Below are 15955 nucleotides of genomic sequence, written 5' to 3'. Positions count from 1 at the left end.
ATTTTAATGTTGACATCGCACAGAAAATACCTCAGGTTCAAAATAGAGGACAAACACTACCAGTTCAGAGTACTACCCTTCGGGATAGCATCTGCACCAAGGGTATTCACGAAAGTACTGGCAGTGGCAGCGGCCCACCTGCGCAGATTATCCATCCCGGTATACCCTTACCTCGACGACTGGCTCATAACAGGGGATTCTTACGAAACATGCTTCTCCAATACCCAAAAGACCGTAGACCTTTTGTCCCAACTGGGCTTCTCCATCAACGAAAAGAAGTCCAGCTTAGACCCCAGCCAAACCAAACAATTCCTAGGGGCTCTAATTCGAACAAGGGACGGCCTCGTATTCCCCTCCAACGAGAGGGTCCAAAACATGCTGTTTCAAATTCCCCATTATGTAGCAGGCCGAGAGGTGACGGTACGCAAAGCAATGCGCTTGCTAGGGATGATGGCGTCATGTATTTATTTGGTACCTCACGCGCGCCTGCGCATGCGCCCAATGCAAGAGTGGCTCTACAGCCAGTGGTGTCAGGCCAGCGGACAATGGGACGATCTAGTGGTGGTCTCGCAGGCCTTGGTTCTCTCGCTACGGTGGTGGACAAAAGAAAACCTGTTATTAGGGAAAACTTTTGCCACACCCGCAGTGGAAGCCACTCTAACCACAGACGCATCCCTTACAGGATGGGGGGCTCACCTATCCCATCAAACGGCACACGGAGTGTGGACTCCGAGTTTAGCATCCAAGCATATAAACCTGCTGGAACTACTAGCGGTGTTCAAAGCACTGAAAGCCTTTCAGGAACACTTACAAGGAAAGACAGTGATGGTCCTCACAGACAGCACCACAGCCATGTACTACCTCAACAAGCAAGGGGGCACTCACTCTCCAGGACTGTCCAAGCTGTCCCAGAATATATGGAAGTGGGCTCTCAAACACAACATGTTCCTACTAGCACAACATGTACCAGGGGAACTCAATCTGCTAGCAGACAAACTCAGCAGAGACTTCCCCCTGCCCGAAGAGTACGAATGGCAATTGCACGAAGACATCGTCTTAGACATCTTCACGCAATGGGGATTCCCGGAAATAGACCTGTTCGCAACCCTGGAGAACTCACAATGCCAAAGTTACGCCTCCAGGTACCCCCAGAACCAGTCCAAGGGGAACGGTCTGTTGATTCAATGGTCAGGGAAATTTGTTTACGCCTTTCCCCCGACTCCCCTTCTCAACAAAGTGGTGCACAAGATGCACCAGGAGCAGGTTACCATGATACTAGTGGCCCCAATGTGGGCACGGCAACCTTGGTTCGCTCACTTGATGGAGATGTCCCTATCTCCCCCAGTGAAACTTCCCTGCCCGTACAACATGCTGTCACAAGACAAGGGCAGGACACTGCATCCATGCCCTCAGACCATGAACTTAGCAGCCTGGCTCCTGAGATCATAGAATTTGGACATTTACAACTCCCACAGAGATGTATGGACATCCTCAGGGAAGCCAGAAAACCTAATACTCGACACTGCTATTCTAGCAAATGGAAAAGATTCGTTATCTGGTGTAGAGGTACTAGCATCAACCCAGTTGACTGCTCTCCTACTGACATTATTCTATACTTGACCCATTTACTGGATTCAGGTTTAGTATTCAATTCCATTAAAGTCCACCTAGCGGCACTTTCTGCATACACCACTTCCCAACTTAAAGTGTCGTGGTGGAAGATACCAGTTATCAAAGCCTTCATGGAGGGGGTAAAAAGGATACACCCTCCGATAGCTAACCCAGCTCCCGGATGGGACTTAAATGTGGTACTTTCCAGACTCATGGGCCCTCCCTTCGAACCCATGCACAAGGCAACTCTTAAAGATATCACCCTTAAGACTGCTTTCCTAATAGCTATCACCTCCATTAGGAGAGTAAGTGAACTACAGGCTCTTTCTGTACTAGACCCCTTTGTAACAGTTCACAAAAATAAAGTGGTTCTACGCACACACCCAAGGTTTGCACCTAAATTCATCTCGAAATTTCATGTAAACCAAACTATAGAACTACCAACGTTCTTTCAAAACCCTTCCAGCTCGGGAGAAAAAAGTCTGCATACACTAGATGTACGCAGAGCTGTCATGTTCTACATTGAAAGAACCAGACCACGGAGAAAGACTAATCAGTTCTTTGTCTCGGTGGCAGCAGGAAGAGAAGGAGATGCGGTCTCAAAATCCACTATATCTAGATGGATTGTTCAATGCATCACTCTCTGTTACACTCTTGCTAAGAGAGAACTACCCTTCAAGCCAAGAGCACATTCCACTCGAGGCACTGGGGCTTCCATAGCATTCATTGCAAATGTTCCCCTTGAGTCCATCTGCAAAGCGGCTACCTGGAGTTCTGTGCACACCTTTACAAAACACTACTGTCTAGATGCACACTCTAGATCTGACTCCCAGGTGGGACAGGCAGTATTAAGACCTCTTTTCTCTACTGTTCCTTCTCATAACCCACCGCCAACTCCGGGTACTGCTCGCTAGTCTATGCACAGCATGTGATTCTAAGCAGATTAACAAACATCAGAAGACAATGCATTACTTACCGTAAAAGCATTTCTGATGGTTGTATCTGCTTAGATTCACATGCGCCCACCCTTCCTCCCCGCTCGGATGGAAGGAACATAGACTTCCTTTATATCTCTCTTTTCTGTACTCACTCACGTCTATAAGGCTCCCTCAGGGCAGAAAAATACAAACAGAGGGACCTCGACGCGTGAGGGATTGTGGGTACAACGCACGTCACTATAGGGATAGTGTTACAGACACGCCTTGTCGACGTCCCCTTTTCGACTACGAAAAACAAAATGCAATACTCCGCAGTGACCACTGGATGTCGGACCTATGCACAGCATGTGAATCTAAGCAGATACAACCATCAGAAATGCTTTTACGGTAAGTAATGCATTGTCTTACTGCTTATACTGGCTCTGACTAGTGTGAGACAATTGTCTGGTGACATGCATTTTTGGCTAAGGTTAATGAGCTTAGTAATGTAAGCAGTGGAGGAGGCAAGTTAATTGATGTGCTTTTGCATGAGTTTCCGCATCTAGGAAGAATCCTCTCCCCACCCCCGAATGATTTTTACCTGGCTTGAAACTGGGATGGCGTAGCATCAATGCTGGAGGCGTATGTAGGGTTAAGTGTGCTCATGCTGTGAGGGAAGCAAACCATGAGTTAGCTCAGTTTTTTCGTCATTGTGGCAAAGGTGATGGTTGGCCATCCAATTTTGTATATGCTGTAAGTTTGGTTAATCAAGCTGGAGTCTTGGGAGTAGTCGCCTGTATGTTTTAGTAGAATCTGGGTGTCATTGGCAATATTTGCGTAGGGAAGGGGATTGAATAGTGGTTTCATATACATATTAGAGTGTGGGGGGAGATACCAGGGGAACACCATAACGGACTGGGATAGTCCGCAGCCTAGTTGCAGATGAAGAGACTGCAGGAGACATCGCCTAGGACAGATTTTATCCAACTGGTTGCTTTGGGAGTAAAGTGGAATTTTGTTTTGTGGTGCTTGCACAGGATATCGTGGTCAACAAGGTTGAATACTGCTGGGAGGTCACTGAGGAGAAGTTACGAGGTTACCTTAATCACAGATGTTGTAGAGCTGAATTTTGATGTCCAGGTGGCTGTTACAGTGCTATGGCAAGGCAGGAAGCGAGATTGGTAGATTCCAAGTAAGTTGTGGAGTTCAAGGTAGGACTGGATTTGTGTGTATGCCGTGCAGTCCAATATTTTGACTAAGAGTATTGTCATGATGGGGCTGTACTTCGTTGGTAGGATAGGGTTCACACAAGGGTTTCCTGAGGAGTGGGGTCACCCAGGCCTCTTTGAAGTTATTGGGTACGACGTAGGAGTTGAAGTTGGCGATGGTGGGGGCAAGTGTTTCTACGCATAGCTTGATAATGTGGGCTGGGCAAACGTCTCCATTACAATTGGATGGTTTGAGGTCTTCGATAGTATTGTATACATCAGCTGCAGTGACTGGAGAGGGAGTTGAAAGGGGGCTGTTGGTGGTGGGATGGTGGATTGGGGAGGCTAGAGGTTTTTTTGGAGACCAGAGTGTATTCTTTGGCTATGGTTTTGTCTCAGCGTTTGGATTTTGTCTGCCAGGGCAGACTGGATGGTGATCCACGAGCCCTTGTTTTTGGGGAAATGAGAGCTGGGAGGGGCAGTGGTTTCAAGTGCTTAAAGAATTTTGAAAAGTTGGCTTGCATTGGAACTGGCCTCAGAGATCCTGAAATTATGGCTCATCTGGAGGTGATGAGTGCGGGTTTATAAGCTTTCGCTGAGGTGAAAATCTCTTTATTTTCTGTGGAGGGATGCTTTCTGCAGAGGTGTTCAAGGGACTGTTTCTGCCTGCGAAGAGTTACTTTGTAAACCAGTTGTGGTGTCATGGCTTGTTGGGGCGGGGGGTTTGATGTTTTGTAGGAGGCAAGCAGGTTTAGTGCTTGTCGCAAGGTGGTGTAGGCCTTGACGTGATACAGGGTCTGCTGTGTTGGGTGGCGAAGTGTGCCAGCGTAGTGATAGTGGGAGCTAACAATTCTTTTGTGAGTTTGTGTGTTGCGCGCTGTGATGTTAATGGTGGTGGCGGTCTGGGTGGTGGACTTTTGTCTTGGTGGGGGATGCTGAATTTGATCACAAAGTGGTTTGACCAAGTTCTAGGATTGGTGGCTGTGACAGAGGTTGGTGTTTAGATCTACGATATAGGTGATGGTGCAGCTTTTAACGTGAGTGTTCAAGTTTACCATTTGGCAGACATTTATTTCAGCAAAGGTGGTGTTGAGGGCAGTAGGTCTCTTGTGAGGCAGGTCATTGAACCCCAGTTGAAGTCACCTAGTAGGACAAGTCTGGTTGTGGGTGTGATAAGGAGAGGTTGATCGGAGCAGAAGTAGCTCAGTTTCAGGGGAGCTTAAATTGTTGGGTTGACTGTAAATGAGGATGAGATTGATTGTGCTTTGAAGGATGAGTGAGAGTGCATGGTGGGTGAGGGGAGCTCTTTGATTAGCAGGATGGATTTGAAGGTGAGAGCAACTCCGCTCCCTGTTTTGTGAGGTCTGTCCTTTCTCATGATGGAATAACCGTGGGGGGGGATGGCTAGAGATAGGCTGGGTCCGGCTGCATTATGTAGTGAGGTTTCGGTGACCGCTTGTATGTCTGTTTTGTCTGTGTTCATGAATGTTGATGGCATATGCGCACAATGAAAGTCCATTGATGAGGGCACAAAGAACGCTTTTGTTCTATGTGGCCACTGTGAGGTCGAGGGGGAAGATGGGAGTTGAGGGCAGTGAATGTTAGATGGGTGGAGGTGTGAGTGTTAGGAAAGATTTCATAATTGTATGTAATTTTCCCTCCATGTGTCAACCCCCAAACTTTTTGCTGCTGTTTAGACACCATTGGCTGACTTTGCCAGAAGAGTACAGCCTTCAGCTGCACTTCTCTGGGCTTTCGCTCACTTTTATGGAGAAACTGAAATGCCCTTAAGACAGTCAGTACCGGGAGACTGTTTCCCTTAGTCCTTTCCTCATGTTGCAGCTTTTTGTGCAACATGTAACAAGTGTGCAATGTATTTTACCATACAGCACACTTGGGTCTATAGTCATTTTCCTAAGGCCCTAGAAACTCTTGCTGGACTTTTTATGAACTGTGCAGATGTGTAATGGACAGTTCGAGGGGATTGAGTCGTCCGACGTATTCCATATCTATGACATGTAATCACCACAGCTTTGCTGCTTCAGAAACTTTTGTCTGCGTCGATGCGCCGTCGTCGAGGACCTCCTCCGACGTCATCCGATGTGATAAGTAGGACGCACGACGCCCGTAGCCTCAGTTCCGTTTTTTCCGCGAACGTGTTGCTTCGTGAATCTCGGTTAACGCCTCGACTCTTTGGAGTTCTGTTCTTCTCGGTTCTTCGAACCTGTTTGTTTTTGTGAAAATCCTTCGTGTGAAGATGTCTTCTACTTCGTCTTCGACCCCGCGTCGGGGCTTCAAGAAGTGCGGGGAGTGTGGGTCCAAGATGTCGGTGACGGACTCGCACGACGCCTGCCTCTGGTGCCTCGGGGAGGCCCACGACACGGATGACTGTATCGACTGCCAGTCGCTCACGTCCAAAGCCTTACGCAAACGTAAGAAGAAGTTGTCGGTAGGTCGGGTGTCCAAGCCCCGGAAGTCGAAGTCTGCGGGGCTTTCGACGGATGATTCGAGGGGCGACTCTCCGCGTCATCGTCGGAGGTCTCGTGGGTCTCCTTCTAGGAGTCAGTCTCGCCACTCCTCCGCCTCTTCGAGCCATTCTCGGAAGCGCCGACACCGGTCGTCTTCCAGGTCCTCTTCAGAGGACTCTGCCCGGCACGTCGCTTACCCCACCAGCCGTGCGACGCCAGAGGAATGGGCTTCCTTCAGGAAGAAAATGCTTGCGATTCTCGAGTCGCAGGGTACTAAGCCGTCCGCGCCCCCGTGTGGGGTCAGTCGTGAGAGGTCGAGAGACACCGCTCGCAAAAGTGGTCGGCACGAGTCACGGGAGAGGTCCCGTTGGACAAGGAGACTCGTTCTCGACGTACCCGTTCCAGGTCCCGGTCCTCGACGCGTTCGAGACCGTGTGCACCTGTGAGGTCTTCGAGGAAGACATCGACGTCTGAGGCGTCGAGAGGCTTTCTCGAGGCTCCGGCTTCGAGGAAGTCGTCGAAGCCGTCGACGCTCAGGTCGTCGAAGGACACGCTCGGGGCTCCGGCTTCGAGGGCTGTGTCGACGCCGCAAATGCTGGCGGCGCTGCATCTGACGTCGACGCCGATTCGCTCGACGCCTTTTGTGTCGGAGGTACCCCGTGGCACGGGGGAACACCCTAGGAAGGCTCTGGTTAAGAGCAAGCACTCTCGGGTGCCTTCTTTTCGCCACCTGGAATATATTTCAGAGGCGGATGAGGATTCTGATGGCCTGGTTCCTAGTCAGGTTCCAGATGAAATTGTCTCGGGCCATAGTCAGTTTGACGATTTGAGACATTCACTGCATGATGCCAGTGGACTGGACACCTCTCCGGAGGTGGAGTTTTGTAGGCCTGAGCCTGGCTCTCATGCCGATTCCTCGTACCGGCGCCTTATGGCTAGAGTTTCTGAGTACTTGGGATGGTCTGCTCCCCCAGGGGAGTTTGTGCAGGATGATCTGACAGACATCCTTGATGTTGGTCCCCCAACTGACCCGGTACTGCCGTTCCATATGGCTTTACAGAGAAGGGTGGCGGCGGCTTGGACTGCTCCGGAGAGTCTCCCGGCGGTGGGCAGATCCTTGTTGCGAAAATACCGTCCAGCCAGTAGCGACCCCTGCTACTTGACCAGGCACCCCACTCCGGAGAGTTTGGTGGTGCAGGCGGCCACGGCCCCGGCAAAGCAGGCGTCGTACCCTACCATCCCTCCTGATAGGGACGACAAACGTTTTGATGGCTGGGCGAAGAAAGTGTTTTCTTCTGGTGGTATGGCGCTTCAGGCGGCCAACTCCATTTGTGCCTTGTCTCGTTTCTCACACACTCTGCGGAACTGTGTTGCGTTAGCGGCTGAACATATTCCCGAAGGGGACGAACGGGATGGTTTCCTTGCTATGGTCCAGGATGGTAAGGATGCCATGTGTGAGTCCGTTCAGTCGGGTTTGGACTTAGCTGAATGCGTCAGTAGGTCCATGGCGGCGAGCACCGTGATAAGCAGGTTTGCGTGGTTGCGGAAGTCGGGGTTTGCTCCTGATGTGCAGTCCCGGCTCCTCAACATGCCCTTTGACGGTGAACACCTTTTTGGCAGCAAGGCTGACGAGAGCCTTGAGAGGTTGCAGACCTCAAAAGCTGCAGCGAAGTCGTTGGGCGCTGCAGTTCGCCAACCTCCGTATTTTCGTCCTAGGGGACAGCAGTGGAGGGGTGGTTCCTTTCGCTATTACTCGTCTTTTAGTAAAGCGAGAGGTGCTGGCAGTCAGAGGCCAACGCAGGGGTACCAGCGGTGGACAACAGGGTACCCGTGGTGCCAAGGCCGCTCGGGCAGTTGCCTCTTTGCCCTCAGGTAACGCCGGAGCCGCTCCCACTCAGTCATGAGGCCATGTTCGCCGGTTGGGGGAAGGCTGGCGCAGCATCTTAGAGTGGCAAGCCATTACTTCAGATGTGTGGGTTCTGGAGATCATAACCCACGGCTACTGTCTTCTCTTTCGGCACAGGCCTCGTGACAATCCACCGGGGAACCTCTCTTTGCAGAGTCCGGATCCGCTCCTTGCTCGGGAAATTCAAGCCCTGCTGAAGAAAGGCGCCATAGAACTGGTGCCTGTAGCGGAGAGGAACAAGGGATGGTATTCCACTTATTTTTTGATTTCGAAGAAAGACTGGGGATTGAGACCCATCATGGACTTGCGCGGTTTGAACAAACTCCTCAGGAAGGACAAGTTCAAGATGGTTACTCTCTCCAAGTCCTCCAGGCCCTTCAGCTTCAGGACTGGTTGGTGTCGCTCGACCTCAAGGATGCTTACTTCCATGTGCCGATCCATCCCAAGCACAAGAAGTACCTGAGGTTTGCGGTTGGCGACTCGCACTTTCAGTTTCGGGTCCTGCCGTTCGGATTGACCTTCGCCCCGAGGGTTTTCACCAAGCTCATGCTGGTGGTGGTAGCGCATCTCAGGCAAGGGGGGGTTCACGTCTACCCCTACCTGGACGATTGGTTGATCAGGGGGAGCTCTCCCGAGCAAGTCCTGGATCATCTGTCCGTCACCTGCCAGTCCCTTCACAGGCTGGGCTTCTCCCTCAATTTAAAGTCCCGTTTGACGCCAACACAGCGGCTCCGGTACATCGGAGCAGTGCTCGACACTTCCCTGGGGCAGTGTTTTCCTCCCCAGGTGAGGGCTCTTCACATTCAGCAGATGGTGCACAAGTTTCAGCATGCCCAGACGCTCCCAGCGTTCGAGTTCTTGAGGTTGCTCAGCCTCATGGCATCCTGCATTCTTCTGGTGCCAGAGGCTCGCCTGCGGATGAGCTCTTTGCAGTGGGCACTCAAGACGCAATGGTCGCAGTCCTCCGGCAGGATGTCGGACCTGGTTCAGGTGCCACCCTCGGTCGCCCGGTTCCTTCTGTGGTGGGCCGTCGAAGGCAACTTGATGAAGGGGGCTCCATTTTGGCTTCCCTGGCCAGAGGTGACGATCGTGACAGATGCATCCCTCACGGGATGGGGAGCTCATGCCAACGGGCTGACAGTCAGCGGTCGTTGGTCTCTGTCGGAGTCCAGACTCCATATCAGTCTGTTGGAGCTGAGGGCCGTCAGGCTAGCCCTGAAGGCTTTTCTGCCGACTGTGCGAGGAAAGGGTGTCCCGATCCTGACGGACAACACAGTGGCCATGCACTACCTCAACAAAAAGGGGGGGGCAGGGTCATTTCCTCTGTGCAGGGAGGCGATGCAGCTCGAGTTCTGGGCCATCCAGCAGGAAGTTTCGATCTCGGCAGTTCATCTGGCCGGAGACGAAAACATGACGGCGGACGCTCTGAGCAGGCAGAGCGCGATCTCTCACGAGTGGGAGTTGGCTCAGGAGATTCTCCTGGAGATCTTCGCCCTTTGGGGGACCCCTCAAGTGGATCTCTTCGCCTCCAGTGTCAACCTGAAGTGCGAAAGGTTTTGCTCGCGGGAATTTCCTCCAAAAGGAGCCTTAGGAGACGCGTTCGTGGTGGAGTGGTCATTCCCGCTGCTGTACGCGTTTCCTCCAGTCCCCGTCATCCCGCAAGTGCTGCGGAGGTTACGGAAGTTCGGTTCCCGGATGATCCTCATTGCTCCGGCGTGGGCTCGGAGGACGTGGTACCCGGACCTTCTCGACTTGTCCATCTGCCCTCCACGTCGTCTTCCCTACCGAGACGATCTGCTCTCACGGGAGGGGGGGGTCAGGTTCTCCATCCAGAGGTCAAATCCCTCAACCTTCACGCTTGGCTTCTGAAAGGTTGAGGTATAAGGATTGGGACCTCCCTGAAGACGTGATGGAGGTGTTGCTTTCGGCCCGAAGGCCAGCAACAAAGTCTCCGTACCGTTGCCGTAAGTTATGCGACTGGTGCAGAGTTCAGAATGTGGATCCTTTTGCATGTGGCATCCCCATGGTTCTGTCCTTTTTTACTTTCTTTGGCCCACAGGGGCTTGCAAGTGGGTACCATTAAAGGTTACCTGGCAGCGCTGTCCATCTTTAAGCGCTCGTCTGAAGAGTGCTCTTACTTTAAAATCCCTTTGATTTCACAGTTTCTGAAAGGGCTCACTAATGTGTCCCCTCAGTCACCTTTCCTGGTGACCGGTTGGGATTTAAACCTTGTTCTTAAGTTTCTTATGGGTGCTCCGTTTGAGCCTTTACATTCTTGCCCTTTGAGGCTGTTAACTCTGAAAACTGTGTTTTTAGTTGATGTTACTTCCGCTCTCAGAGTGAGTGAGTTACAGGCACTTTCAGTTAAGCCACCCTTCACTGTATTTCACAAGGACAGGTTTGTCCTTAGAGTTCGTCCTTCTTTTCTTCCGAAGGTAGTGACGGAATTTAATTTGGCCCAGAAGGTTGTTCTTCCGGCATTCTATCCTCCTCCGCATCCTGGTAAGGAAGAGGAGAGGCTCCATAGGCTTGATCCTAGGAGAGCTTTAAGCTTTTATGTTTCACGCATGTCCCGGGTCAGAGTGGACGATCAACTCTTTATTGGTTACGCTGGAAAGCGTTTGGGGCTAGCTGTCACGAAACAGACTTTGTCTCGCTGGATTATTTTGGCCATCTCGGAGTGTAACCGCTTGGCGGGTAAGGACCCACCGGCTGGCTTTCGGGCCCATTCTACCAGGGGTATGGCTGCATCTACTGCCCTGCAGAGGGGTGTTCCTATTCGCAACATCTGTGATGCAGCCACCTGGGCTTCAGTACATACATTTGTACGTCACTATTCCCTCGATTCCATCCGAGGACAGGATCTGGCCTTTGGCAAGGCGGTCCTTTGCTCTGCTATTTGATTGGCTATTCTAAATTTTGATTCTAAATTCTTTCCCTCCTCCTTGCTCTGGTACTGCTTTGGGAGTCTGTCATAGATATGGAATACGTCGGAGGACCCAATCCCCTCGAAGAACAAGTTACTTTCTTACCTGGTAACGTTCTTTCGATGGGATGGTCCGACGACGTAATCCATATCGCTCCCGCCCTGCCTTCCCTGCTGCAGAATTTCTTTTGTGATTGCAGCTTACGTTCCGCAAGGCTTTGTGTCTGACTGGCGGTTGACAAATGTCACACGTTCTGGGGGATAAAACTACAACTGAGGCTGCAGGCGTTGTGCGTCCTACTTATCACATCGGATGACGTCGGACGTCAGAGGAGGTCCTCGACGACGGCGCATCGACGTCATGGACGCAGACGCCGAAAAAAGTTTCCGAAGCAGCACAGCTGTGGTGATTACATGTCATAGATCTGGAATATGTCGTCGGACCATCCCATCGAAAGAACGTTACCAGGTAAGAAAGTAACTTGTTCGACTGGTGGCAGTTATCGTTTCGCATTTTTTTTAACCCTTTCCTGCCATGTTAACCGCGTTTGGCACGAATAGGTGGCCTGGCTCCAAAATGGCCATGCCACGAGGTTCTTTGGCCATCTTGCCCCTTCCCCAGGTTGAGTGGACCGGGGTCAGTTCTTATTTGGTCATGCACTTTCCCGCGAATCCCAATGCTTTTGTGGACTTCTGCATGCCTTGTGTGTGTGCGCGCCTCCAGGATGTGGGTTGGAACGTCTGGTTCCAGTACACATCCTGGGTGCCAGAGAGTCTGGAGTGCCCTGAATGACTGGGACCACCATGGTCTGTGATTGGTCCACGTATGGAGTGTGTGTTTGTGAGCGGATCTCCCATTGGGTCCTCTTCGTTTTGGCGCAAGGGGAACTTTGGATAAGAGGTCAAAAACACCCATACCAGGTGGATCTCCCGAGTTCTCACTGAACAAAGGATCGGATCCAAGTATCCTGCAACTGAAGCTGAGTCGAGGAACCTCTGGTGACCTGCTGGAAGGTTTGGCACCCTGAGCCCACTGTCGTCCTGTGGAACCCCTCTGCTTGAGGCTTCAACCCATTGGAATAGTGGGACCAACTATTCTCGGCACATTCATCAAACCCTGCAGGTAAGCTTTCTCGGAAGTGTCCCTGGGCCAACCAGTGGGCTGGCCAGCTTATGCAGGACCTTTGGTCTGCCTCTGCAGTCGTTTCAAGGATGCCCTTGAAACTTGGTATACCGCTAGCTCTGTGTCCACGGCACCCTCACACTGAATTTCGTAGACTTGGTGTTCCCAGGTCTGAAGTGAGGCGAGTGCGTCAGGACCAGAGTAAACACAGTTACCGTGTTGCCCTGCCGCGGCAACATCCCTTGCAAGCCTGCTGCATTTGTGACCCTCATGCCCCCGAAGCCTGCTGCAGTGGACCTGGGTCGATTAATCCACCCGGAGCGGAGAAATCGCCACTGTCCCGTTTGGGAATCATCGCTGTATCTCGGGAACTAAAAGGTGCTGAGACGTCCTATTTGGCACATTTGCACCTGCAAGCGAAGTGGACTGACCTGAAGACGAAGTTTGGGTCCGCTTGCGTCGGGAACCGATGAGTACTCAATACCCCAACCAGTGACCCTTAGAGCAAGGGCCCATCTTTACGCACGAGTGGCCCCTGAGGGCCCCTCTCATTTCCACTGCTATTGCAAAATAGCGACTCCTTCCCGAACTCCCTCTGCCTTCAAGTGGGGGTCCTTCTTGAATAGTGGGAACTTATTCTGCATCACCTCATCCACCTTCCCGAGCTGCTAGAGACCCCTGAAGAGACCCTGTTCTGCCCATTGGAACAACTGCGTTTGTATTGCATGTATTATTGAGCACAAGCCTCCTCTCTTCTTAGGGCTTTACTGCCTCTTAGTTGGGTGTATTTTTCGATGTTGAGCTGGGTCTAAAGAATATCTGCACTGCCTGTTTTCTTCCATCTAGGTTGTCGACATATTTTGTTCATTGACCTCTTGAAACCCCAATGGTCTTGTACATATATTTTGTTGCTTGTGATTTAGTGGTTTACTTAGTGTTACTGTGATTCCTTTGCTATGATCAATGTTACAAAGGCCTTGTAATAAAGGTGTCTATATTGTTGATATAACACCTGTCCGGAGTAATTTGTGTCCTTGCTCTGTGTGCTCATTGAGGTCCTTCAGTCACCCTCACTAGCTACCCGGATGGGGTCTGGCTTGTCCAGAGGCTACCCTGTTCCAAGAAACTAGGTTGGCTTTCTGAACCTCTGCCCCTCCAGGTCAGAGTTCAGAAATCCTTAACAATGGTGCCAGAAGAAAGCCAAACCTCCCTGAAAGAGCCTATAACTGAATGGTTGAGGTTGTTGCGGGATTGGTGCAGGACCACAGATGAAAGTCTTAGCTGGCCAAGGCAGGGCTTGGTTGGTGTGGAAGTGGAGCCAAGCGGGGGCTCAACGAGCGTAGTTGCCAATGTGGGTGTTAAGTGGGGGTAAGAATAGGGTAGGGTTAGGTAGGCAGGCCTTACAAATTCATACAAATCCCAGTAGACCTGCAGGGTGAGATCCTTAGTTTACATACTCAAGCTAAGAGAAATGCACTTTCCCCAAGGTGACTGGTGACAAAATATTTACCAGTGCTTTTTGTAAAATGATGAATGTCGCCATAAGCACATTTCATATTTACTGCAATGCTGTCAAGCAAATACGTTGAAACCAGTTTGCCATTTACTGCAAACAGTGTGTTTGCAGTAAATTAAAATATGCTTCTAACATCCCCATACTTGCCAGCAAGGTCGAATATCCTGCAAATGGTACTCGCCCTTCCTAAAAAAAAAAAAAAAAAAAGACTTGCCAATGCTAGTGGGCTAGTATATTTTGCGAGCCCTGGTAGGGCAGGGTGTTTTGGTGGGTGGGGGAGGGGTTAGGGAGGTGGGAGCACTGATAGGTTTGTGTGTGATGAGGTGGTAGGAAGTGGAAATGGGTGGGGAGGTGGTACAGGAGAGGTTTATGATGGGTTCCATGCTGCCGCCCGCGAAAAACATATGCTTACCTGTGGTGGATATGGCATAGGTATGTCGGTGGTAGCAGGTTGTTCGCGGGCCATGGGGGGGGGGCGCGAGAGCTGGTGTGGAGCATGGTGGGTGGGGCGTCTGCCACGCCCAGACAGGCAAGGGGGCCATTTTTGTGGGGGCTGGCTGCGCCTGCTGGGGCTTTTCGTCATACTTGTGTTGTGGAGGGGCAGGCCTATTTTGCATCACGGGAGGCCGAGCTGCTCTCCTCTTTGGGGCACTGCTGGGTGATTCCTCCTGCTGAGCCAGGATAGGGTTCGGGGAGTGAGGTGGTGGTGGCCTTCTTTAAATGGAGTGCAAGCTACACCGCATCTTTGTGCTCCGGGCTTCTGCTTCTGTGAGCCTCGGGAGCTAGTTGATACGTGCTGGGCGGGTGCTGCATTTGAAGTGCATATGGCCTGGAACTTTATATTTGTTGTACTCCTGATTGTTAGACTTTCTACTTTAGTCTTTTTGGGTTACGAGGTGAAATGAATATAAAAAAAGTGTTTTTTTTTTTTCCTTCTTTAGGAACACCATTTACAACGGGCTATCTCAGCACAACAAGTTTTTAGAGAAAAGAAGGAAAGTATGGTTATTCCAGTCCCAGAGGCTGAAAGCAATGTGATCTACTACAATCGTCTGTACAAAGGAGAATATAAACAGCCAAAACAGTTCATTCACATTCAGCGTAAGTTCACTGAATACACAGATTGGAACACTATGAAATGTTATTACTGATGGTCCTGTTTAAGTGAAAGTTTACCGATTTTTACAGTCCTGTTTTTAGATAATAATTACAACTGTTACTTGTAGATTTATATTTTCTTGTATTACCTATTCTGTTAAAAAAAAAATATTTGAATTGACCAATCTCGAGTGCTGAGTATGCAACGTTATTGATAAGGTTTAGTGCAGCTAATAACCTTGTTTACACCTTTATTTCTGTAGGCTTTATGAATCGAAAAAGGTTTTATGGCCATCATTGCGGAATCTGCTACTTTGCTTGTAGTAAACACCCCATTGATTGGGAATCGGGACATTCAGAATAACCTTCTTAAATTATGCCAAATACATGGCTCATTGAACTCTCTTTTCTGAATTAAAATTGACTGGAGTGTTGTCAACTCAGTGGTTAGCAATTACAAAACACAAAATATCTTAACTCGTTCACATTTTTCTCTAAGTGGGCACCGTTATTTTAGCACCCCCTGATATACAATGCCACTCTGCAATCTTGGGACAGTAGGCTGTATTAGGAACAAACATTTAATTTTATCCCAATATACTCCTACGTCCCGTCCCCTTTCCTCCATACTTATGGACATTCCTCCGTCCTGTGGGACGGGACTGGAGCACTTTGTAAAAAACATCACATTTTTCAAAAATGTGTCCTCCCTCTCTTTTTACGTGGGGTACTGCACGCGGCCGTAACCCCGCCCTTCTCAGCTCCGCCCAGCGCAACACCCATCAGTCCTTTCTCTGCTCACTCGGGACTGGATGCACTTGCATCTTCGGAAGATTTTTTCCTTCCAGTTCCTCCTCTTGCTCTGGCTTAGCAGTCGCGTGATAGTCTGTCTATGGCGTTTCAGCTAGACTTTCCTAATTGTTCTTGTCAGCGACGCTTCGCTAGGGCGGATCTCCATCCTCTGTACTTAGTGTTTGGGTCCGGACCACCGGTGGGACTCGTGCTTTTATTGCGACTACCTTTCGGTCCGGGCGCTTCAGCGTCGTTTGGGGCGGTGGGAGGAGGTGTTTCAACGTACTCCCGTGGCGCACTTTCAAACTTTCATTGACGAAAAAAAGGAACGCCTGGTGAGTTCTTTACATTTTAGGGCACCCCCGGCCGGGGGACTCCTTCCCGCAGTCT

At 50.5% G+C, this 15955-nt stretch overlaps 1 protein-coding gene across 2 annotated transcripts in view; it reads left to right on the top strand.

Annotated features, from left to right (window-relative positions):
* Positions 1-15955, top strand: part of EPC2 (enhancer of polycomb homolog 2) — a 662055-nt gene that overhangs the window by 254652 nt on the left and 391448 nt on the right. For both annotated transcript variants that reach the window (XR_011274738.1, XM_069616502.1), the window contains exon 2: positions 14617-14776. Coding sequence is in view for 1 of the 2 variants with exons in the window: in XM_069616502.1 (XP_069472603.1) it covers positions 14617-14776 (160 nt within the window). In the remaining variant the exon portion in view is untranslated. The remainder of the gene's footprint in view (positions 1-14616; positions 14777-15955) is intronic.

The sequence above is a fragment of the Ambystoma mexicanum genome, chromosome 9 (assembly GCF_040938575.1).
Source record: "Ambystoma mexicanum isolate Mex_15411 chromosome 9, UKY_AmexF1_1, whole genome shotgun sequence".
Classification (NCBI taxonomy): Eukaryota; Metazoa; Chordata; class Amphibia; order Caudata; family Ambystomatidae; genus Ambystoma; species Ambystoma mexicanum.
Note: the sequence above shows the minus strand (reverse complement) of the source record. Positions and strands in the feature narration are given on the sequence as shown.